This window comes from Pygocentrus nattereri, chromosome 18 (genome assembly GCF_015220715.1).
Source record: "Pygocentrus nattereri isolate fPygNat1 chromosome 18, fPygNat1.pri, whole genome shotgun sequence".
Taxonomy (NCBI): Eukaryota; Metazoa; Chordata; class Actinopteri; order Characiformes; family Serrasalmidae; genus Pygocentrus; species Pygocentrus nattereri.
In genome coordinates this window covers 3,545,767-3,572,060 of record NC_051228.1, presented here as the reverse complement: position 1 = coordinate 3,572,060, position 26,294 = coordinate 3,545,767, and the positions used below count along the sequence as shown (strand labels likewise).

Here is a 26,294-nt window from a genome sequence, read left to right as displayed (position 1 = left end):
CCACTGGTGCTGGACAGCGACAGACGTATAGGGCCAAGGTGTTTTCATGCTTGCTGTTGCATTTGTTGTACCCCTTTTTAAAAAAAGATGGTTCTTCAAGTGTTCTTTAAATAAGACATCGGTTCTATATAGTCCTATATGCACACAAAGAACCTTTCACATGCTTAAAACACTATTTGTATATTGAAATTATTTAGATTTATTGAAAATGTGTTGTATATGATGATATTAAAACCGTTTTTGAAAGTGGTTCTGAGCAAAAAGGGTACAGTTAATGTTACAATGTCAGGCGTGCAAAAATGCAAATGAATACAATATAATAACCCTATTTTGTGCTATGGTGAACTATATTCAACACATTTACCATCAATCTGAGAACAATTTCGTCATGCAAATAAATAAACAAACAAACAAATAAATAAATAAATAAATAAATAAATAACATTCAATCCCTTAAAATTCCAGGCTTATCACATTCTAATTTATTAACTACATGGGTTTCAAACCAAACTGGCTGAGCTATTCTTGGGCTATAGACGTGTGTAATAAAACTCTGGGCCCACCTCTGGGGTTAGCATGCAAATGGTTCTTTGTGTTCTTGGCTTTGCTAAAGAACCCTTATGGGATCATCTTAATTGTGTAGAGCAGGTGTTCAAATCATTCTAACCTGTATACTCTAGTCTTCTAACATAGCACTTCAAATTAGGAAGAAGTGTGTGCTGAGAGCCTTGAAAACATCACCATGTGCAAGACAGGTGGCACTAAGCCAGAGGCTGAATTGGGAAACACTGCTGAAGATATACTATTATTATGATCGCTAGTATCAATCACATTTGCTTGGTCATTTAGAGGAAATCCAAATCATGTGTGGACAGTAATAATGCTATTGCTAAGTCATGAAATACTGCTATTATTATTGTTATTATTATAGTCAAGTCCCTTCTACACATGGCATCAGAATTTTTATTTATTTGTTTGTTTGTTTTCTTCTTTCTTATACGTCACTGTGTTCATAATGTCATTACACTTATTTTACTCTGAGCGCCGCTGTTGGTCAATGAACGAAGGTTAATCTAAAAGAGATCACGAGCACTGCCTCCATTTATTTAGGCTGTGCTCATGACGTGGGCAGATGTAAAGAGGGCGAGAGGAGGAAGCCATTGTTTTCGGCCGCCTTGGCAATATTTTGTTTTATCCAATAGATTAACCTTCATCCTTGGTCTTTACGTCGTAAAAAATGGTCGTGGACAGCGGGAGTCAAAGGCTTTCGGTCTCCTTCTCTGGAAAACAGCCTTATCATCGCGTGCTCCAATGGAAAGTGTTGTTCGTCGTGACCGTTTCTGCCTTTTCGAGCATCAGCGCTCAGATTCGCTATTCTGTTCCAGAAGAAATGAAGAAAGGATCGCTAATCGGGAATATTGCTCATGATCTGGGTCTGGATGTTAAAAGAATGCGCGCGGGCCGGGCTCGCATCGTGTCCGGAGAGAGCGCGGAATACACGGAGCTCAAAACAGACAAAGGGACGCTGGTTGTAAATGAGAGAATAGACCGAGAGCAGCTCTGCGCTGAAATCACGCCTTGTAGCTTCACGCTGGAAATCATACTCGACAATCCTGTGGAGCTGCATCACGTAACGGTGGAAATACTGGATGTGAATGATCACTCTCCAACGTTTCCCAAAGAGGAAATTTATCTCGAAATAAGCGAATCGGCCACGCCAGGAGCGCGTTTCTTACTCGGCAGCGCAGACGACCCTGACGTTGGTCTGAATGCTCTTCAGAATTACATCTTGTCAACAAATGATTTTTTCATTATCAAGCAACACGCAAGGCCAGGTGGGGCTAAATACGCTGAAATGGTGCTGCAGAAGCCTTTAGATAGAGAACAAGAACCACGTCTTTCACTCACCCTCACAGCCGTCGACGGAGGAAACCCACAGAGATCTGGTAATGTAAGAATTGAAATCACTGTTCTGGATGCAAATGACAATGCACCAGTATTCAACCAGACCGTTTACAGAGCAGCTATAGCAGAAAATTCACCAAAAGGAACATATATTACAACTGTTAAAGCAAGTGACGCAGACAGCGAGACTTATGGCTTGGTTTCCTACAGTTTGGCTAACATAAAAGGTAACATTGCCGAAATTTTTAAGCTAGATGACAGAACTGGTGTAGTAACATTAAATGGAATTGTGGATTATGAGAAATCAAAGAAATTCGAGTTTGACATTGAAGCTAAAGATCAGGGAGGATTCGGAGACTCTGCAAAAGTAACAGTCGAATTAATTGACGAAAATGATAACGCACCTACTATTAGTGTGATGTCTTTTTCTACCCCAGTGGCTGAGGATGCTGCACTTGGCACTACTATAGCAGTTTTCAGCGTAAAAGATCTAGATTCCGGAGACAATGGTCTTGTTAGCTGTACTATTAATCCACTGACACCATTTAAATTACAGTCTTCTCTGCGAAATTATTACAGTATAGTGACTGATACTGCGCTCGATCGTGAACTTGTTCCAGAATATAATATCACTGTAACAGCGACGGATTCAGGGTCTCCTCCGCTATCCAGTAAGAAATTTTTGAACCTTAAAGTGTCTGATGTCAATGACAATCCTCCGAAATTTCAAAAAGGAATTTATACTACTCACGTAATTGAGAACAACTCTCCTGGTTTGTCCGTATTCACACTGAGCGCCCAGGACGCCGATTCGAACCAAAATGCTCGCATTTCTTATCTACTGGAGGAAACTAATGTAGCTGGATCGCCTGTTTCTTCTTATGTTTCTGTGAATGCTGATAGTGGAGTGGTTTACACAGTGCGCTCTTTCGACTATGAGCAAATGAAGAAGGTTCAGGTTTGTGTGAAAGCTCAGGATGGAGGTTCTCCTCCTCTCAGCACGAACGTGACTTTGGATATTATTATCCAAGACCAGAACGACAACGCTCCTCAGGTTCTGTACCCAGTGCAGACTGGTGGCTCTGTGGTGGCTGAGATTGTGCCTCGGTCAGCAGATGTTGGCTATCTGGTGACCAAAGTGGTGGCTGTTGATGTGGACTCTGGACAGAATGCCTGGCTCTCCTACAAACTCCAGAAAGCCACAGACAGGGCGCTGTTTGAAGTGGGCCCACAGAATGGAGAGATTCGGACTGTGCGCCAGGTCACTGATAAAGATGCAGTGAAACAGAAGCTCACTGTTGTTGTGGAGGATAACGGACAGCCGTCTCGCTCAGCTGTAGTAAACATCAATGTAGCTGTAGCGGACAGTTTCCCTGAAGTGGTCTCGGAGTTCTCGGACTTTACGCACAGCAAAGAATACAACGATAACCTGACTTTTTACTTAGTTTTAGCTCTGGCTGCTGTTTCTTTCCTCTTCATCACTACTGTAGTAGTTATAATATCAGTGAAGATCTACAGATGGAGACAGTCTCGTATTTTCTATCAGTCCAGTCTCCCAGTTATTCCGTACTATCCACCCGGTTACGCAGACACAGGAGTTACTGGAACTCTGCCGCACATGTACAATTATGACGTCTGTATGACGACCAACTCGAGGAAAAGTGACTGTAAATATTCTACACTTGGTGGTCAGAGTGTCTTAGTGGTGGACCAGAGTTTCTCAGAGACTCTGCAGCGCGCGATGAAGGAGAAGGAATTATTTAATGATCCTGATGATTCTCCAACAGCGGTAAGCGCGAGCTAAATTTCTTTCAGTATCTCTGCTGTTTTTTTTATTTTTTTGTCCCAGTCTATGTTGTATTCATATATTCTATGTCAACATTTATACATATTGTAGTTCTAGGTAATTAATATTTCACTTATACTTATAGTAATAACTCCTTATTTCGGTTTCAATACATTTCAATTTCATTAGCTGAATTGAGCAGTCTCAGTATTAATATCATAATGATAATTTTCCTTTATACTTTAAGTCTAATTTAAATTATACATTGAAAAAAAACATGATTGTTAGTCGTGTTACCACAGTAAAAAACTTCAGTTGTAAGCTTTGACTTCTTGTATATGCAAGCCTGAAAGCTGTTTTTCCTCTGGCTCTTTTCTGTAACAATTTATTTGAAAAGCAGTTAAATTGGGGTTCTACATCACACACGTCAGGAGTGAATAACAGTTTTAAACCGATACTTGAATATGTGGAACTTTCAGTTATAAAATCAAATAATATATTTTATAAAATCAATTGCATTGACATAAGAAATCCTAAAGAAAATGGTCAGACACAGAATTAGATGTTCGTGGTCTGCGGTCACTCAGGCCTCCTTAAAGAAATGTCACCTTCATATTTTAACTCAAGTTAAAAAAAAAAAAAAAAAAAAAAAAAGATATATATATATATATATACAGATCTTATGAATGGCTGTCTTATCCAAGCCCCTGCTAAGTATGCCCCTTTTTGTGTGAACGATTCTAAAAGTATTGCAAATTTCTTTGATCCCTGTAAATTCAATGCAATGTCATTTCCTTCATGAACAATTCTGCCATATTTTGACTAGTGTCATAAGCTAGTCACAGACATTGAAGTATGGTGCTATAAATATGTTTTTCAGTTCATATGCATGCATTGAAGTCCCTAAAACCTTCAACTAAAATAATACAAACTTTTCTCATTGCTCAAATGAGAGCACTTTTGTTTTGATGTTAGACAACAATGGTTTCTCTTGATCTGAATATCTTTCTTTGTATTTCAGCTTCTAATACTATAATAATGGAAATATAAATATGCCAATTGTACTTGAAGACTGAATAGCTTCACGTTGGTGTTTGTAAATGTCTTTATCTTTGCATCGTTATTAGAGTTTGCAAGTCTCATTTTATCTTTATCTCACTTAAACTGTATTTTGCTGAATTATCTGACAGCGTTCCCTGCATTCAGAATAAAGCAGTGCGTTGTCAGCGTCTGTACTCTAAGTGCCGCTATTGGACAAGAATTGTCTAAATCAGCGTTTAAAAAGCAAAAGCCCCCCTCCTACGGGTTCTGATGCCTCTGAATATAGAGGACATCAGGCGTATTTTCCTAGCTCGCAGAACAGGGCTGTGCGTGTGGATTAATTCATGTTTTCCCAACATTATGTTTGTTTTTATTCTTTGTTTTCATATCGTGCATAGAGAATAATTGTACTATGTCGACATATTTTCGCTCGAGTGCCGTTTCCCATCATCGTCGGAGATCTACAATGCAGTTAAAATGGCAGACCGTGTTTTTCTTTCTGTGTTTTTACGGGATGGACGTCGTCTTTTGCCAAGCGCGGTATTCCATCCCGGAGGAGATGCCAGAGGGATCCTTTGTGGGAAACATCGCCAAGGATTTGGGAATCGAGATAAGTCGACTGATTTCAGGAAAAGCTCGAGTTGTAACAAAGGGCGGTCGCCAGTATGTGGAACTGAGCAGAGACAAAGGCGCTCTGGTAGTGAAGGAGAGGATAGACCGAGAGGAGCTCTGTAAGCAAACAACGCCCTGCAGCTTCAGCTTTGATCTGATCATTGAGAACCCGATTCAGCTTCATCGAATCACAGTTGAGGTGCAAGATATTAACGATAATGCACCAGTATTTCCGAGGGATGTGGTGAATCTAGAAATAAGTGAAAATGCCTCACCTGGTACTCGATTCTCCTTAGACAGCGCTGTAGATATGGATGTTGGTATCAACGGTATACAAAGCTACACGCTCACTCCAAATGACAACTTCAAATTAGAGATGCTTAGTCAAACTGGTGGTAATAAAAATGTAAAGATAAATTTGCTGCGCGAGTTGGACCGAGAAAAGCTTGAATATTTTACGCTCGTCCTCGTCGCAGCCGATGGTGGATCGCCTAAAAAGTCAGGCACGGTAAAAATACAAATTTCAGTGTTGGATGTTAATGATAATGCCCCTGTATGTGGTCAGTCGGTCTATAAAGCAGATGTAAAGGAGAATTCTCCGGCTGGGACGGTGATAGCAACTGTAAGTGCTACTGATGAAGACAAAGATGCGAATGGCGAAGTCACGTATAGTATAGCTCATGCAAGCAAAGAAATGACAGGACTGTTTGACATCAATTCAGAGACAGGAGAAATAACATTGCTTGGAAAGTTAGATTATGAAACTCAAAACGTTTTTGAACTAAGCGTTAAAGCGAAAGATAAAGGAAGTTTTTCGGATACGTGCAGTATCGTTATAGATGTTGTTGACGAAAACGATAACGCTCCCACAATACAGCTAATGTCATTCTTGAATATAATTCCTGAAAATTCTCCAGTAGGAACAACTGTAGCTGTAATTAACGTAGAGGACGCTGATTCTGGTAAGAACGGCAATGTGCATTGCTCGATAGAAATAAACATGCCCTTTAAAATAGAATCATCACACAGTGATTACTATACATTAGTTACAGATGAAATTCTTGATCGAGAAATTATAGCAGAATATAACATCACCATATTGGTCAGCGATCAGGGAAGTCCAGCTCTACACAGTAATAAAACACTAACTGTTAAGATTTCAGATGTGAATGATAACGCACCCGTTTTCGGTTCTGATCAGTTCAGAACCTTTATTACTGAAAACAATTCACCAGGTGTGGCTGTGCTGACCGTTAAAGCAGGCGATGCTGACTGGGGCCCAAATGCGCGATTGTCGTATTTTTTGGAGGATAGTGACGTAATGGGGAACCCAGTCAGTTCTTTGGTGTCCATTAATTCAGATAGCGGAGTTATACATGCTGTGAGGTCATTTGATTATGAACAGATGAAGAGTTTGTCTTTTAACGTAACAGCGCGAGACGGTGGATCCCCTCCATTAAGTTCTGAAGTTATGGTGACGATCATTGTTCAAGACCAGAACGACAACGCTCCTCAGGTTCTGTACCCAGTACAGACTGGTGTCTCTGTGGTGGCTGAGATTGTGCCTCGGTCAGCAGATGTTGGCTATCTGGTCACCAAAGTGGTGGCTGTTGATGTGGACTCTGGACAGAATGCCTGGCTCTCCTACAAACTCCAGAAAGCCACAGACAGGGCGCTGTTTGAAGTGGGCCCACAGAATGGAGAGATTCGGACTGTGCGCCAGGTCACTGATAAAGATGCAGTGAAACAGAAGCTCACTGTTGTTGTGGAGGATAACGGACAGCCGTCTCGCTCAGCTGTAGTGAACATCAATGTAGCTGTAGCGGACAGTTTCCCTGAAGTGGTCTCGGAGTTCTCGGACTTTACGCTCAGCAAAGAATACAACGATAACCTGACTTTTTACTTAGTTTTAGCTCTGGCTGCTGTTTCTTTCCTCTTCATCACTACTGTAGTAGTTATAATATCAGTGAAGATCTACAGATGGAGACAGTCTCGTATTTTCTATCAGTCCAGTCTCCCAGTTATTCCGTACTATCCACCCGGTTACGCAGACACAGGAGTTACTGGAACTCTGCCGCACATGTACAATTATGACGTCTGTATGACGACCAACTCGAGGAAAAGTGACTGTAAATATTCTACACTTGGTGGTCAGAGTGTTTTAGTAGTGGACCAGAGTTTCTCAGAGACTCTGCAGCGCGCGATGAAGGAGAAGGAATTATTTAATGATCCTGATGAGTCTCCAACAGGGGTAAGCGCGAGTTAAATTTATTTCTCTATTATTTGTCTTTGCTCATTCTTATACTAATGTATATTGTATTGTCGTCTTATTTGTGTATTTATTATCCAACGCATATGCGAATGTTTTGAAGTTCAGCCTTCACCTGAAAGAGTGACCTACTTTTCTCATTGCTAGTGCATTCTGCTCAAATGAGAGCACTTTTGTTGTTGCCTTAGACAGCAGTGGTTGTTCATCATTTGAGACTTTTTATCAATTTTTTGACGTCTGATAGTGCAATAATTGAAATATCTGAATATCCGGCACTCACTGAAATTAAATAGCTTTTGAATATGATCATACACCGGACGGCATAGGCTCCAGCACCGTTCCACGACCCTGAGGGAGAAGCGGCTTAGAAAATGTGTGTGTGTGTGTGTGTGTGTGTGTGTGTGTGTGTGTGTTTGTGTGTGTATAAACCGGACTTGGTAGGCACAGTTGAAATTTTTCATATTCCAATTATACTTTGTTGTGTTGTCTTTCGAGCGTCTGTGGTGAGTGGCAGTGGTGGTGATGACACAATGTAGATTCATTAGAATCTATGCTTTTTGATACCCATATTTTCTGTTTACCTTTGCTAACCGTTAGTAAGATTAACCTTTCAATAATGCTTTTAATTTCCAAGACATGCTTTGCCTTCTTTAGGAAACCTGTTCTTCTCCAGTAACAACTTTTCGCTTTACGTGAGGGACAGGGAATTACTTTTGCGAGTACTTATCGCTGGTTATTACAAAATAGCATATACTCCCCCTGTCAGTTGTCGTTATTATTATTATTATTATTATTATTATTATTATTATTATTATTATTATTATTATTATTATTATTATTGTTGTTGTTGTTGTTGTTGTTGTTGTTATTGCTGTCTAACACTTTACAAATAATAATAATAATAATAATAATAATAATAATAATAATAATGTACGTGTTTTAGAGAAAAGTGACTCATAAATGCATCCCACTCAGGTCTGAAATTGTCTTTTTTTGTATATATTATATACCATGGTATTTACATTTTACAGAAGAACTTAATGTTGCTGCTGTTACATTTACACTGTTTGTTTTGTTTTGAACATTTTTAAATGTAATGACAGCAGTTGGCTGGACATCATAATTAAATAAAGAGTCTTTCTGGTGCCTTTAACTTATTGCTGCGAGCATTTCAGCACCACTGCGACCGGACAGCTCCTATTGAGGAAACATATTTGATGACATTTGCTTGGAGAAAAGAATCTAGAAACTTAATTTTCTTGTTTTCTTAATTTAACTTGAAATAAACACACACACACACACACACACACACACACACACACACACACACAGAGATAACCGATTTTAATTTTCAGACGTAAAAGACAAACGTAGATGGGAATTTATATGGTAAGGTTATTCCACTGATTCAACTCTAAGGGCCGCTGTTGATCAATAAATAGAGATTGGTCCTACAAAGATCTAGAGCACTGCCTCCATTTATTTAGGCTGTGCTCATGACGTGGGTAGACGTAGAGAGGAGCGTCGACGAGAGAGGCAGCCACTGCTTGAGAGAAAAGAAACGGACGTTATGATTTTATGAATTTGACCATAAGTCGTCATTATTTTATTTCTAAATAGATTCCCTTTTTCTCCTACGTCGTTAAAATGGTCGTGGACAGCGGGAGTCAAAGGCTTTCGGTCTCCTTCTCTGGAAAACAGCCTTATCATCGCGTGCTCCAATGGAAAGTGTTGTTCGTCGTGACCGTTTCTGCCTTTTCGAGCATCAGCGCTCAGATTCGCTATTCTGTTCCAGAAGAAATGAAGAAAGGATCGCTAATCGGGAATATTGCTCATGATCTGGGTCTGGATGTTAAAAGAATGCGCGCGGGCCGGGCTCGCATCGTGTCCGGAGAGAGCGCGGAATACACGGAGCTCAAAACAGACAAAGGGACGCTGGTTGTAAATGAGAGAATAGACCGAGAGCAGCTCTGCGCTGAAATCACGCCTTGTAGCTTCACGCTGGAAATCATACTCGACAATCCTGTGGAGCTGCATCACGTAACGGTGGAAATACTGGATGTGAATGATCACTCTCCAACGTTTCCCAAAGAGGAAATTTATCTCGAAATAAGCGAATCGGCCACGCCAGGAGCGCGTTTCTTACTCGGCAGCGCAGACGACCCTGACGTTGGTCTGAATGCTCTTCAGAATTACATCCTTTCACAAAGCGATAATTTTGCCCTGAAGCAGCTCTCACGTCCTGATGGCGTTAAATACGCTGAAATGGTCCTTCAAAAACCTTTAGATAGAGAGCAAAATCCTTATATTTCTCTCACCCTCACAGCAGTCGATGGAGGAAACCCACAAAGGTCAGGTAATGTGAAAATAGCGGTTGTTGTTTTAGATGTGAATGACAACGCACCAGTATTTAACCAGTCTGTTTATAGAGCCACTGTATATGAAAATGCACATAAGGGAACATACATCACAACTGTTAACGCGAGTGACGCAGATAGTGGATCAAATGGCCAGGTAACATATAGCTTTGCTAATCTGAAAGGTAATGTTGCAGAAATATTTCATTTAGATGAAAGTACCGGTGTGATAACGTTGTCCGGTGTTCTTGATTACGAAAAGGCAAAGAAATACGAGATAGGAATAGAGGCTAAAGATCAAGGAGGATTAGGAGGTTCTGCAAAAGTCATTGTCGATTTAATTGACATTAATGATAACTTGCCTACTATTAGTGTCATGTCCTTTTCAAGTCCAGTGGCTGAGGACGCTACTCTTGGTACAACGATAGCTATATTGAGCGTAAAAGATCTAGATTCCGGAGAAAATGGTCTTGTTAGCTGCGCTATTAATCCACCCACACCATTCAGACTGCAGTCTTCCTTACGAAACTATTACACTATAGTGACTGATGCTGCTCTCGACCGTGAACATGTTCCAGAATATAATATCACTGTAACAGCGACGGATTCAGGGTCTCCTCCGCTGTTCAGTAAGAAACATTTGAGCCTTAAAGTGTCTGATGTCAATGACAATCCTCCAAGATTTCTGAAGGGTTCATATGCTGCTCGTGTAATTGAGAACAACTCTCCTGGTTTATCCATATTCAGGTTGAGCGCTCATGACGCCGACTCAAACCAGAATGCACGCATTTCTTATCTTCTGGAGGAAACTAATGTAGCTGGATCGCCTGTTTCTTCTTATGTTTCGGTGAATGCTGATAGTGGAGTGGTTTACGCAGTGCGCTCTTTCGATTATGAGCAAATGAAGAATGTTCAGGTTTGTGTGAAAGCTCAGGATGGAGGTTCTCCTCCTCTCAGCACGAACGTGACTGTGGATATTATTATCCAAGACCAGAACGACAACGCTCCTCAGGTTCTGTACCCAGTGCAGACTGGTGGCTCTGTGGTGGCTGAGATTGTGCCTCGTTCAGCAGATGTTGGCTATCTGGTGACTAAAGTGGTGGCTGTTGATGTGGACTCTGGACAGAATGCCTGGCTCTCCTACAAACTCCAGAAAGCCACAGACAGGGCGTTGTTTGAAGTTGGCCCACAGAATGGAGAGATACGGACTGTGCGCCAGGTCACTGATAAAGATGCAGTGAAACAGAAGCTCACTGTTGTTGTGGAGGATAACGGACAGCCGTCTCGCTCAGCTGTAGTGAACATCAATGTAGCTGTAGCGGACAGTTTCCCTGAAGTGGTCTCGGAGTTCTCGGACTTTACGCTCAGCAAAGAATACAACGATAACCTGACTTTTTACTTAGTTTTAGCTCTGGCTGCTGTTTCTTTCCTGTTCATCACTACTGTAGTAGTTATAATATCAGTGAAGATCTACAGATGGAGACAGTCTCGTATTTTCTACCAGTCCAGTCTCCCAGTTATTCCGTACTATCCACCCGGTTACGCAGACACAGGAGTTACTGGAACTCTGCCGCACATGTACAATTATGACGTCTGTATGACGACCAACTCGAGGAAAAGTGACTGTAAATATTCTACACTTGGTGGTCAGAGTGTTTTAGTGGTGGACCCGAGTTTCTCAGATACTCTGCAGCGCGCAATGAAGGAAAATAATCTTCTGGAAGATCCCGATTCTCCTGATTTGGTAAGGGAGTGCTTAAAACTTTCTATTTGTTGTCTCATTTTCACAGACATACAAGTTATCTTTAAACTCGTATGGCGGCAGTAGAATTTATGCTATCGGTGCACTCTTTAGTTAATTTCAGATTTACTTGTGCCAGGTAGAATTATTTATGAACACATCTTTTTGATAAGAGTTGAGTACTCTGTCAGTTTGGCGCCTGCCACCCACTCATTGTTTTGCTTGTGTCTTTTGATCTGTTTTTTTTTTTTTTTTTTTTTTTTTTTTAATGCAAATTAAGGTGCCTTATGTCTTATTTAATATACATTTATTCCAATATTGGGCAAAAACATCGAAGTTACACTTATAAGGGACAACGTTTTAATGATGCACACTGTGCATTTAATTTGTCTTTAGACATCTTGATATCTCTTAAGATGTATATATTAATGCAGTGATGTTTTCTGGATAAATCCAATCTCCTAGTTATGTACTTTTTTTCAGTTTTCCATGAACTGAAATGGATAATGTTTTAATAGTTGGTCAAAGTTTTAGAAAAATCCTAAGGCATGAATGAATGAATGAAAGAAAATAATTATTTACACCATGGAATTACTCCCGAACTGGTACTACGTACTAAACTCACATGTTTGACATTCTTTTGTGCGTTATTATTATTGTTGTTGTTGTTGGTCTTTTCCTTGTTGTCGCCACCACTTCAGTTACATTCTTTAAAAAAAGATGGTTCTTCAAGGATTTTTTTTTTTTTTTTTAGAAAAGACATGGGTTCTGTATAGAACCATAAACACCCTAAGACCCATTCTCATGCTTCCCTGTTTCTCTTCTCTGCATGGTGAAGTATTTCTTCAGATTGATGGACATTTTATTATTATTTGTATGTATTTATTTATTTTACTTTACACATGGTTCAGTATAAAATGGTTCTGCTATTGTTACAAGCTTTTAGTGCGATATAGAACCTTTTTCAAAGAGCTCTCTACAGAACCACATTCAATACATTTTCCATCAAGCTGAAGAAACACTTCACCATGCACAGAAACAACTGAGCATCAAACGGTTCTTTGGGCGTTCATAGTTCTTTATTACACCGTTGTCTTCACTGAAATAATCGTTGAGGAACCACCTTCTTTTAGAGTATCATAACAACAACCATAATAATGATAATAAGAATAATAGTAACAACAACAACAACAACAATATTACTACTACTACTACTACTACTACTACTACTACTACTCCTACTACTACTACTACTACTACTACTACTACTACTACTAATAATAATAATAATAATAATAATAATAATAATAATAATAATAATAATAATAATAATAATAATGCTTATTTGTGTGCCTGCTCTGTGATCTCGTAAGTTTTCTTGGGATAAAATGATGTTTTCTTTCGCCAAGTTTTTCAGCACCACATCCTGGACAGCGACAGAGATTAACACGTATCATTATCGAGCTTGTTTTTGGTTCGAGGTTTTAGGTTTGTGAATGACACATTTTGATTTCGAATAAATGTTCACTATCTTTATTAACGATTTAAATTCCCCTTCATTTTTTTCCCCCTTGGGCGTTTCTGGTGCTGTCTTTCCATGTATCGGTCTCTGAGTGCCGCTGTTGGTCTTTAGTAAATGTTAGCTTTATTACGAGCCTGTAAGCAGCACATTCATTCAGATGGGGGGTGGACAGCACAGACGGCAGAGAGGCATGGCATTTTTGTTCGTGCTTTTGAGGCGTACTATTTTCTGCAGTTGAGCAGGATCATTAAACCTAAGGCGTCGTGGTGATTTCCTGTCGTTTTTATGGACTAGCTCGAGCAATGGGTATTTCAAAGGGAGGACTACTTGAATCCAGGAGGGCAAGATGGCAGTTCTGTTCGCGTATGCGCTGGCAAGTACTGTTGTGCTTATTTGCTTGTGCTTTATCATTTACTGAAGGACAAATTCGCTACTCTATCCCAGAGGAGCAGAAGAAAGGATCAGTTGTTGGCAACATAGCTCAGGATTTGGGCTTGGACATGAAAAGGCTTCGAGCAGGTCGAGCTCGTATAGTGACGGGAGACAACGATCATTATATAGAGCTGGAGCGAGACAAAGGGCTTTTGCTCGTCAGCGAAAGAATAGACCGGGAAGAGATTTGTGGCGACGTTACGCCTTGTAGCTTCAGCTTTGAGCTTATATTGGAAAACCCAATCGAGCTACATCGTGTAACCGTCGAGATTCTTGATGTGAATGATCACGCCCCGCTGTTTAACAAAGAAGAGATGAAATTTAAAATCAGCGAGTCTGCCACCGCAGGGGCTCGCTTCGTGTTGGGGAGCGCAGAGGACCCGGATGTGGGAGTAAACGCTCTTCAGAATTACCATTTAACTCCGAACGACAATTTCGTTTTAAAACAACACGCGCGCCCCGATGGAGTTAGATATGCGGAGATGGTGCTTCAGAAGCCATTAGATAGAGAGAAGCATCCGCAGCTCTATCTCACTCTTACTGCAGTGGACGGGGGGAATCCACAAAGATCTGGCACTGTCAAAATAGAGGTAACTGTTCTAGATGCCAATGACAATGCGCCTGTGTTCAATCAGTCCATTTACAGAGCTAGAGTAATGGAAAATGCGCCAAAAGGCACGTACATAACCACCGTTAACGCTACTGACGCGGACACAGGCTCCAATGGGCAAATAAGATATACGTTTTCAAATTTAAAGGGAAACATGGGTGACCTATTTAGCCTGGATGAGAACTCAGGTTCGATTTCTGTTGTAGGGGTGATTGATTTTGAGAAAAACAAGATGTTTGAGATTGGAGTCGAAGCTGAAGACCAAGGTGGCTTAGCAGATTCCAGTAAAGTGGTTGTCGAGGTTATTGATGCTAATGACAACGCGCCGGTAGTAAACGTCATGTCTTTGTCCAGCCTCATATCCGAAGATGCCCCGAGGGGCACAACAGTGGCTGTTTTAAACGTCAAAGACAGCGATTCCGATCTAAACGGACAGATCACATGCAGCATTAACCAAAATGTGCCATTCAGGCTGCAATCATCGCTTACTAACTATTTCACGCTTGTGACAGGCGCGGCGTTAGACAGAGAAACAGTGTCCGATTACAACATTACTGTTACCGCAGTGGACTCTGGCAACCCACCACTTTCAGCAACAAACGTATTAAATATAAAAGTGTCGGATGTGAATGATAACGCTCCGGTTTTCTCTCAAAGCACTTACCACACCAATGTTAAAGAGAACAATTCCCCAGGTGTTTCGATATGCAGGGTAACGGCTAAAGATATTGATTCCAATCAAAACGCTCGAGTTTCATATATTCTAGAGGAAACGCAGATAAATGGATCACCTGCTTCTAGATACATCTCCATCAACGCAGACACAGGGGTCTTAAGTGCTATGCATGCGTATGATTACGAGCAACTCAGTAAGTTTGTTGTCCATATAAGAGCTCAAGATGGAGGCTCCCCACCTCTTAGTAGTAACGTGACAGTGACTGTTTCCATCCAAGACCAGAATGACAACGCTCCTCAGGTTCTGTACCCAGTGCAGACTGGTGGCTCTGTGGTGGCTGAGATTGTGCCTCGGTCAGCAGATGTTGGCTATCTGGTCACCAAAGTGGTGGCTGTTGATGTGGACTCTGGACAGAATGCCTGGCTCTCCTACAAACTCCAGAAAGCCACAGACAGGGCGCTGTTTGAAGTGGGTCCACAGAATGGAGAGATACGGACTGTGCGCCAGGTCACTGATAAAGATGCAGTGAAACAGAAGCTCACTGTTGTTGTGGAGGATAACGGACAGCCGTCTCGCTCAGCTGTAGTGAACATCAATGTAGCTGTAGCGGACAGTTTCCCTGAAGTGGTCTCGGAGTTCTCGGACTTTACGCTCAGCAAAGAATACAACGATAACCTGACTTTTTACTTAGTTTTAGCTCTGGCTGCTGTTTCTTTCCTCTTCATCACTACTGTAGTAGTTATAATATCAGTGAAGATCTACAGATGGAGACAGTCTCGTATTTTCTATCAGTCCAGTCTCCCAGTTATTCCGTACTATCCACCCGGTTACGCAGACACAGGAGTTACTGGAACTCTGCCGCACATGTACAATTATGACGTCTGTATGACGACCAACTCCAGGAAAAGTGACTGTAAATATTCTACACTTGGTGGTCAGAGTGTTTTAGTGGTGGACCCGAGTTTCTCAGAGACTCTGCAGCGTGCAATGAAGGAAAAAGACTTCCTCGAAGTTGCTGATTCTACTGAACTGGTAAGGCCGTAATAATTGTGAATGTATCATTTTGAATGTCTTGCATATCGTCTTCAAGAAAGCCTGTTTGCAAGGCACTGCATATTTTCTTCAGTACAGTTGTATTTGTTGCAGGCATAATGTAACTCTTTTTCGCAACCCTACAGCACTGCCAGAAATATGTTGAATTTATTCTAATGTACTCATAGAACAGTTTCAAATTACCATTACATGCAATTGTCAAGACAGATGCGATCAATTTTTGATGACATGGCAGCTTACACCACATTGTAATGTTCCTCTATTACCCCAGTTACCCAACATGACATCAAACAATAAAACACAATTCATGGTCATGATAATATAATGCAGGTGTATTATTAGACATAATCTGTTATTACATGATATAACATCTTCTCTGCCATATTTATGATAAGGTTATGTCGTCATTATGTAGCAGGGTGCAAACAACATGCTACTGAGAATTTAAAGCATGCCCCCTACCCCCATTTCCCTGAACAGGTGGACATGTTCAGCACTTTATGGTGGACAGCGCCAGCCAGATTCAAGTAACATTCACATTAAAGGTGCAGTGATTAAGACTTGCGCGGGTTTGTGTGTGTGTGTGTGTGTGTGTGCGTGTGTGTGTGCATGGCCAGGGGGAGGGGTTACTTTGCAGGAATGAATACAGTATGTTAATGAGCTTTTCATACCTACAAGTGCAAGAGGGAACTCTTGGAACAGTGGCTGCTGCCATGTTGCAGGAGTGGCCCAGGATGGACCACACCAAACCGTGGTTCTAGAGAGCACCCTTCATGTTTTTACATTGAGGTGGCAGTTTGTATTAAGTGGCACTGCAGCACCAGTTGGAAGTTGTAGAATGAAGAAAAATCTGTGGCTGCTGCTGGTCTTGGCAAACTATTTCATGCTGTGAGAAGTTTGACAAATGGAGTTTCATATTTACGGTTAAGCACAAGAAATGGCGAGGGAGGGTGGATTCTCATCGTCAAAGAAATGGAAACATGACGTCCACCTTAGGTTTTGATACATGCTGGAAAAGAGAGGGGTGTTAAGTTGATGGAAATATGCAACCTATGCAACCTTACTGTTAAATGTCACCAAATGTTCTATACTGCATCTGTAATATCATGCATACGTCCTTCCAAACGTACTTTATTATTAATAAATTGAATTTAAATGATATCACCTGTTCAAATGTGTTGTGCTGTACAATTACAAGAAGATATGTATATATATATATATATATATATATATATATATATATATATATATATATATTGTTAGAAATAAAGGTACTATGCAGGTACATGATTCATTCATCAAGGTACTAACAATGTAAGTCTACCCTCGAAGGTACACCAGTGGTTTTAATGTACAATAGTGTACCTTACATGAGTTTTTCCTAGTGGAAAAGTAGATATTTGTACCTTTCCATAACTGAATGTTTTAAATTAGAACATTAAAATAAAAAGCCTGGAGGCAAGATGGGATGTGTGGAGTCAGTGCAGCTTAGAACATAACATTTCAGTGGATTCTGTTACAATTATGTTGACTAAAGGTACTGAGATGTACTCCTGAGGGTACCACCACAGTGAAAAGAGAGGTACAGCCCCAGTGACAGTGCTGTACCTTTTTTTTTTCTGAGTGTGTGTGTGTGTGTGTGCGTGTGTGTGTGTGTGTGTGTGTGTGTGTGTGTATGTATATATATATATGCTTTGATTTGTTTGTCTTTTTGCGGTGGTGGTTGTTGCAATGCAGGAGTACACACAGATAAAAGGTTTATTTCTCTCTAGTACTGCTATTGGACTCTGTATTTCTTAGTTTTGACTCTGAGGGTCGCTGTTTATCAATAAATACTTGAGCTGAGCGTATTTCCCTTACAGCCTCCTCCCTTTCCATCCCATAATATCAGAGAGAGAGAGAGAGAGAGAGAGAGAGAGAGAGAGAGAGAGAGAATCAGGTCTCCGTTCATACACGATGGCACCACAAAATGAAGGCTCGTTCTTTTGTTTTGTTCATGGATGAGAAACGAAGCATTTAATTTCCTTTTTTACAAAGCAAAGCTAAATTTACAAAAGGCTTCTGGCCTGTTTCTCCCTTTTTAGTGGATTACTTTCAGCTCAGACGACAAAATGTCTGTTGCGACGATTCCGCTCGCGCTATTGTTTTTGACGGCTCTTTTTTGTCGCGCGGTGCTCGGCCAGGTCAGCTACTCCATACCGGAGGAAATGGCGAAAGGCTCGACGGTTGGAAATATAGCTCAAGATCTGGGTTTGGATTTAAAGAGACTAAAATCTGGGAAAGCGCGCATCTTTACGGAGGACAGCACGGAGTACATTGAGCTGGACAGAGGGAGGGGTCTGCTTTTCGTTAAGGAGAAGATAGATCGCGAAGCTCTTTGTGCGAAAACGACTCCCTGTGCTTTACATCTACAAATGATTCTCGAGAACCCGATGGAAATGTACACAATAACCGTCGAAGTCACGGACGTGAACGATAATGCGCCTAGTTTCCAGAAAAAGGAGTTCAGATTTGAGATAAGTGAGTCAGCGGTGACGGGGTCTAGATTTATGCTGGGGAGGGCAGTGGATGCTGACGTTGGAAACAATGGCCTTCAAAGCTATTCGCTCAAACCCACTGATAATTTTGAATTAGAACTTCATAATCAAGCTGATGGTGGGAAGAACGTAGAAATGGTTTTACAAAAACCACTTGATCGAGAAAAAGAAGGTTTACTGAATTTAAAGCTAACAGCATTTGATGGAGGTGATCCATTGTTATCAGGTACTGTGCAAATATATATTAAAGTGTTGGATGTTAATGATAACGCTCCTGTTTTTGCGCAAAGGGTATATAAAGCAACCATAACAGAGAACTCAACGAAGGGATCCAAATTAACAACTGTAAGCGCTTCAGACGCAGACGACGGCTCTAATAGTCACGTGACGTATTACATTTCTGACACAGTGGACAGTCATGTGGCCGAAATGTTTCTCTTAAACCACCAAACTGGCGATCTATTACTAAACGGCCAGATTGACTACGAAAAAGCAAGTCGTTATCAGCTTGATGTTCAGGCAAGAGACGAAGGAGGTCTTTCTGACTCGTGTAAGGTAATTATTGATGTGTTAGATATTAATGATAATAAGCCATCCATCAACATTCTTTCTATGTCCAGTAGTATATCGGAGGAGTCTGCATCAGGCACCGTTGTTGCTATGATAAAAGTAAACGATCCGGATTCAGGTATGAATGGAAAAGTTCATTGTAGTATTAGTGAGAATATCCCATTCACTATCACATCACCATCCAACAACTTCTTTAGTCTGCGCACAGAGCAGGAACTGGACAGGGAGAGAGAGTCTGAGTACAACATCACTGTGCTGTGCTCTGATGAGGGAGTTCCCTCACTCTCCAGCAGCGCTTCTCTCCGTTTACTCATTTCAGATGTGAATGATAACGCTCCTGTCTTTGAGAGAAGGAGCTACGAGGCCTTTGTGCTCGAGAACAACACACCAGGTCTCTCTATCTTCACAGTGAAGGCCAGTGACGCAGACTCGAACCAGAATGCGCGCGTTTCTTACATTTTAGATGACAGCGCTGTTAATGGGGTTCCTGTATCGTCATATGTGTCAGTCAGTGCTGATAGTGGAGTCATTAGTGCCGTGCGCTCTTTCGACTACGAGCAGTTAAAGGACTTCCATTTCCGCGTAAAAGCGCAGGATGGAGGCTCCCCTCCACTCAGTAGTAACGTGACAGTGAGGATCAAAATCCAAGACCAGAACGACAACGCTCCTCAGGTTCTGTACCCAGTGCAGACTGGTGGCTCTGTGGTGGCTGAGATTGTGCCTCGTTCAGCAGATGTTGGCTATCTGGTGACTAAAGTGGTGGCTGTTGATGTGGACTCTGGACAGAATGCCTGGCTCTCCTACAAACTCCAGAAAGCCACAGACAGGGCGCTGTTTGAAGTGGGCCCACAGAATGGAGAGATTCGGACTGTGCGCCAGGTCACTGATAAAGATGCAGTGAAACAGAAGCTCACTGTTGTTGTGGAGGATAACGGACAGCCGTCTCGCTCAGCTGTAGTGAACATCAATGTAGCTGTAGCGGACAGTTTCCCTGAAGTGGTCTCGGAGTTCTCGGACTTTACGCACAGCAAAGAATACAACGATAACCTGACTTTTTACTTAGTTTTAGCTCTGGCTGCTGTTTCTTTCCTGTTCATCACTACTGTAGTAGTTATAATATCAGTGAAGATCTACAGATGGAGACAGTCTCGTATTTTCTATCAGTCCAGTCTCCCAGTTATTCCGTACTATCCACCCGGTTACGCAGACACAGGAGTTACTGGAACTCTGCCGCACATGTACAATTATGACGTCTGTATGACGACCAACTCGAGGAAAAGTGACTGTAAATATTCTACACTTGGTGGTCAGAGTGTTTTAGTGGTGGACCCGAGTTTCTCAGAGACTCTGCAGCGCGCAATGAAGGACAAAAGTATTTTGGAAGACCCGGATTCTCCTGATTTGGTAAGGGAGTGCTAAAACGTTGTGGATTGATTAATTGTAATGTCATTATCTGAAACATATCAATTTGCGTAAACGTCACATTCGTTCTCTGATCGATTCAGATTTAAAGTAATTTATTCACAATATTTGATGTTGAATTCCATCATTATTTCTCCCTTCACTCATTTTCAGTGCTACTTGTGCTGGATAGCGCCATTCTTATGCACTGTCATTTCTAAGTTATCTATGTTATGTAAGTTATCTACTATATGCTGACCATATAGTAGAAGTAATAATAATTGAAAGACTTCACACTACCTTATCAGACTACACGTCAATTGTGTTTAAAGATATTTAGGTTCCTGCTGTAGATGGTGACGTCACTGAAGCACTGTTTTCTTTCACCTCTTCTGTTTCTTCTGTTTGATTATAGGTTCTTTCATTGAAAATAACTTTTACAGTTTTCTTTTAGTCTCTCATTCGTTTAGAACTGCTTTTTAGTATCTGTTTTCAATTGTGTTAACAATTTTGAACACGAAAAACATTTTAGGCGTAAGTTATGCTGGGGTTGCTTTTTGAATGTGTGGTATGTATGGTTTTTATTTATTTATTTATTTTCTGAAAAATAGCTTTTCATATCCTTTAGGGCCTGGAACTGCTGGTGTGTTTATTGTACAGTATCGATCAGGCAAAACTACATCCACCAGGGTATGTTAACCAGGTTTGCTAGCTTTAATAAAACTAGTTTTCTAATGTTTTATTCAATCAAGGTATTGGAGGCTTTTGGTCTGCTTACTATTCAAGTGAACCGTTCTCTAGTTATTAACATGTGTTCTTGAAATTGTTGCCAGTGGGAGCTTTGTCAACTCATTCAGTCAGGAAAGATAATATTGCCTGGTTTTCATAATGTAGTTCAGGTTAACATGGACAATCATAGCTGTTGTTTTCATATTTGGTATTTGAAACAGATCAGTGTAGGCTAATAGCTAGAAAACTTCAGACTATAAGTTACCTGTTATCTTAGCTTTACTCAGTTATACCTTACCAACCCTAAATTTGCATGTCTTCATCTGCATAAAAGTTTTACATTACTGGTTTAAGAGCCAAAACGCACACGCACACGCACACACACGCACACACACACGCACACACACACACACACACACACACACATGTGCAGAGCCATTAATCCAAGTTATTCCATGACATATGTTGTTACCTTGGTAAAATTACTATTATTTTTATTTTTTTTCTTAGTCTTTACCACCTTGCTATGCAGCATTTCCTAAAGTTAATGCAAAATATAATCATTTTTCGTTTTTAACTAGAATACTAGCTTAAGCCAAAGGCACCGAGAAGATTTAATTTGTGTTCTGACTGAGAATGAGTGCAGGTGTTGAAGGTGTCGCTTAGCAGGTTGTGGAAACATATGTGATCACTGTGATGTGGCTCAGGGTGATTTTTATTATAATGTGTATTTGAAAAAAGCACAGTGAACTCTTCCATGTACCTGGAATATTAACTCATTGTGTGATTTGTTATTTTTTAAGTAATTATTTACTAGAATGATAGCACTCAGTGGGTCACTGTTCCTTGACGGATTTAATGTCTTTAGCAGCGTTAAAGTGGACACCCCACCACTGCCCTTGAAACAGACTATATATATATATATATATATATATATATATATATATAGTAACACAATAGTAACACAATAAATGAGCAAGCACATTTATCAAACAATAACAATAAGCACTTTAAACTTGCAACTTTTAAAGTCGTTCTGATGTTTATTGGCTTGTGTTTTCGGTTTTTTTTTTCATTTCTATTAAGTTTAACACGTATATCAATTTATGCATACATATATGTGCATTATTATTATTAGTAGTAGTAGTAGTATTAGTAGTAGCAGTAGCAGTAGTAGTAGTAGTAGCTGTGTGTGTGTGTGTGTGCGTGTGTGTGCGTGCAATTCTTAATCTGGACTCAGAGGGACGCTGTTTATCAACGATTGGATTTTGTCTTTGTTCTTGTATGTCAGACCCTCCCTTTACATCCCATAATTTCTCTGCGAAAAAAAGGAAAGCTTTCATCTTAAGGAAGGCTCGCGGAGAGGTTTCTTTGTTGCGACGAAGAGTCGCCAAATGCGCACATTTAACTGACGCAGAACACTCTGATTGGTGGCACTGTGGTTTTTGCGGGTGATCTCTGTCGGAGGGATGTGCGCTGCAGCGATGTGGCGCATTGTGATTCTTTGCGTAATCGTCTCTGCTTCATCGGTGCGCGGACAGGTCAGTTACTCGATTCCAGAAGAAACGGCTAAAGGGTCGATAATTGGAAATATTGCTCAAGATTTGGGTTTGGATTTAAGAACACTGAGAGCAAGGAAAGCGCGCATCTACACGGGAGACGACACGGAATACATCGAGCTGAATAAGGAGAAGGGGCTGCTTGTTGTCAAGGAGAAAATAGACCGCGAGGTCCTTTGTGCAAAAACGACTCCGTGCGCTTTACATCCTCAGATAATTCTGGAGAATCCAATGGAGTTATATAAAATAACTGTGGAAATCACGGATATAAACGACAACGCGCCACATTTTCAAAGAACCGACGTTACATTCGAAATAAGCGAGTCAGCTGTAACGGGCGCTAGATTCATGCTGGAAAATGCTGTGGATTTGGACGTTGGTGTTAACGGTAGGCTGAGTTATTCACTCAGACCGACGGATAATTTTGTTTTACAGCTCCAGAGTCAAACGGATGGTGATAAAAACATGGAAATGATGCTACAAAAGCCATTAGATCGTGAACAGCAGAAGCAGCTTTCTTTGACGTTGACCGCTACAGATGGAGGTGAACCACGTATGTCTGGAACTGTACAAATACACGTAACTGTATTAGATGTTAATGACAACGCTCCTGTCTTCGATCAGAAAATATATAAGGCTACACTAACTGAAAATGCCCCAATTGGCTTTGAATTAACAACCGTCAGAGCCACTGACAAAGATGAAGGATCTAATGGTTTAATATCATATTATCTTTCAAATACAATTGACTTAAACAATGTGTTTATTGTTGATGCGAGGGGTGGAAAAGTGTCCTTAAATGGACAAATAGACTATGAAAAAGCAAATCATTATCAATTAAATATTCAGGCTCGTGATCAAGGAGGACTATCAGATTCGTGCAAACTCATGATTGACGTAATTGACGTGAATGACAACAAACCATCGATCAGTATTTTGTCAAGTTCTAATACTCTGTCTGAGATATCTAAGCCTGGCACCGTCATTGCGATGCTAAATGTGAATGACCCAGATTCTGGTGATAATGGTAGAGTTCAGTGCACTATTACTGACAATATCCCCTTCGCTATCACTTCACCATCCAACAACTTCTTCAGTCTGCGCACAGAGCAGGAACTGGACAGGGAGAGAGAGTCTGAGTACAACATCACTGTGCTGTGCTCTGATGAGGGAGTTCCCTCACTCTCCAGCAGCGCTTCTCTCCGTTTACTCATTTCAGATGTGAATGATAACGCTCCTGTCTTTGAGAGAAGGAGCTACGAGGCCTTTGTGCTCGAGAACAACACACCAGGTCTCTCTATCTTCACAGTGAAGGCCAGTGACGCAGACTCGAACCAGAATGCGCGCGTTTCTTACATTTTAGATGACAGCGCTGTTAATGGGGTTCCTGTATCGTCATATGTGTCAGTCAGTGCTGATAGTGGAGTCATTAGTGCCGTGCGCTCTTTCGACTACGAGCAGTTAAAGGACTTCCATTTCCGCGTAAAAGCCCAGGATGGAGGCTCCCCTCCACTCAGTAGTAACGTGACAGTGAGGATCAAAATCCAAGACCAGAACGACAACGCTCCTCAGGTTCTGTACCCAGTACAGACTGGTGGCTCTGTGGTAGCTGAGATTGTGCCTCGTTCAGCAGATGTTGGCTATCTGGTGACTAAAGTGGTGGCTGTTGATGTGGACTCTGGACAGAATGCCTGGCTCTCCTACACACTCCAGAAAGCCACAGACAGGGCGCTGTTTGAAGTGGGCCCACAGAATGGAGAGATACGGACTGTGCGCCAGGTCACTGATAAAGATGCAGTGAAACAGAAGCTCACTGTTGTTGTGGAGGATAACGGACAGCCGTCTCGCTCAGCTGTAGTGAACATCAATGTAGCTGTAGCGGACAGTTTCCCTGAAGTGGTCTCGGAGTTCTCGGACTTTACGCACAGCAAAGAATACAACGATAACCTGACTTTTTACTTAGTTTTAGCTCTGGCTGCTGTTTCTTTCCTGTTCATCACTACTGTAGTAGTTATAATATCAGTGAAGATCTACAGATGGAGACAGTCTCGTATTTTCTATCAGTCCAGTCTCCCAGTTATTCCGTACTATCCACCCGGTTACGCAGACACAGGAGTTACTGGAACTCTGCCGCACATGTACAATTATGACGTCTGTATGACGACCAACTCGAGGAAAAGTGACTGTAAATATTCTACACTTGGTGGTCAGAGTGTTTTAGTGGTGGACCAGAGTTTCTCAGAGACTCTGCAGCGCGCGATGAAGGAAAAAGGTCTTTTGGAAGACGCGGATTCTCCAGATTTGGTAAGACAATGCTAAATCTTCGTGGACTGATCTGTTTTAATATCATTATCTGAAACGTTTCAGTGCGCATAAGCGTCACATTAATACTTCCATCACTTCACATTTAAGTAATTGTTTACGGTGTTTGCTATTCAACCTGCGTCAGTAATTCTCTTATCAGTCATTTTCAGCACCACTCTTTCTGGACAGCGCATTTATGTTCATTAGCTTTGTGATGAAAAGTCAGTTTGGCACTTTTTATTTGGCATCTGCTTATCACGTAGCACTTTGATTGTCTTTTGTTTTGTTTGTTTCATTTGGTAGAAAAATGAAAATGCGTGGACTCTTAGCATTTATTTGATTCGATTTAGTGTGTTTTTTTGCAACATTGGAAACCGGAGAAGAGCTTTCAAGTAATGACCCACGCATTACCAAGTACATACTAAATCCTGTCAAAGGAATGGAAAACATTTCTGCAAAATAACAACCTTTTTAATTGTAACCTGATTACAGCCTTTCCCCAACTAAACTGACCGAATATTGTACTTTGTAATGATGTAAAATCTTCAAACGACATTATGGGGTGCTGATGTTGTATTTATAAAAAGTTTGAAGGTTCTGTTGTTGATAGTGTACTCAGTAAATCGCTTTCTGTCTTACACGTCTACAATTTATTTGATGTGACTGCTAGTTTCATGCACAGAAAAGAAAAATCCCCTTTGGCCTGAAACAGAAAGTCAAATGATTTTATTTATTTATGTATTTATTTATTTATTTATGTAATTATTTAATTTCGCATTTCCATAGGAAAATCTTGTCAGTGTGGCTCTAGAAGCCAGATAGCTCATTATCAGTGCATTGCTTGTTGATTTTCATGCTATTGCGCCATTAAGGACTGAAGTGGATTCACTGCCACTGCTACCTCGTTAAATTCCACATTATTACTGGCGGACGACCAGCAATAGAAAAAGTAAAATATATTCGAAAAACAATGTTAAAAATATACAGTCTATTCCCATTCAGTTCCCCTTTAGTTGCTGCCGTCCAGTGCGCTTTTGTTTAAGTGCAGCTTTTACTATCAGTTTAAAATATTTCACAGCGTTGCTTCACTCCCTGTTCATGTATGTGTAGTTCCTATTTTTTGACTCAGAAGGTCGCTGTTTAACAGCGTTTGGGCTGCGGCTCAAACCTTCACGCCCTCCCACATCATC

The 26,294-nt window shown here is 40.9% G+C and overlaps 1 protein-coding gene and 2 pseudogenes across 29 annotated transcripts in view; all 3 read left to right on the top strand.

Annotated features, from left to right (window-relative positions):
- The window catches only part of LOC108437803 (protocadherin alpha-C2-like), a 334,331-nt gene that overhangs the window by 193,993 nt on the left and 114,044 nt on the right, over positions 1–26,294 (top strand). The window contains exon 1 of one of the 29 annotated variants that reach the window (XM_037547140.1): positions 1,155–3,694. The exons of 26 other annotated variants lie outside the window; for them this stretch is intronic. In XM_037547140.1, the coding sequence (XP_037403037.1) occupies positions 1,238–3,694 (2,457 nt within the window). In that variant the 5' untranslated portion in view covers positions 1,155–1,237. Of the gene's footprint in view, positions 1–1,154; positions 3,695–9,245; positions 11,715–13,401; positions 15,984–26,294 lie in introns of those variants that run through there. 2 more of the 29 variants (XM_037547141.1, XM_037547143.1) reach the window with 2 other exon arrangements.
- Positions 17,844–20,500, top strand: LOC119265982 (annotated as a pseudogene).
- LOC119265983 lies at positions 22,546–25,084 on the top strand (annotated as a pseudogene).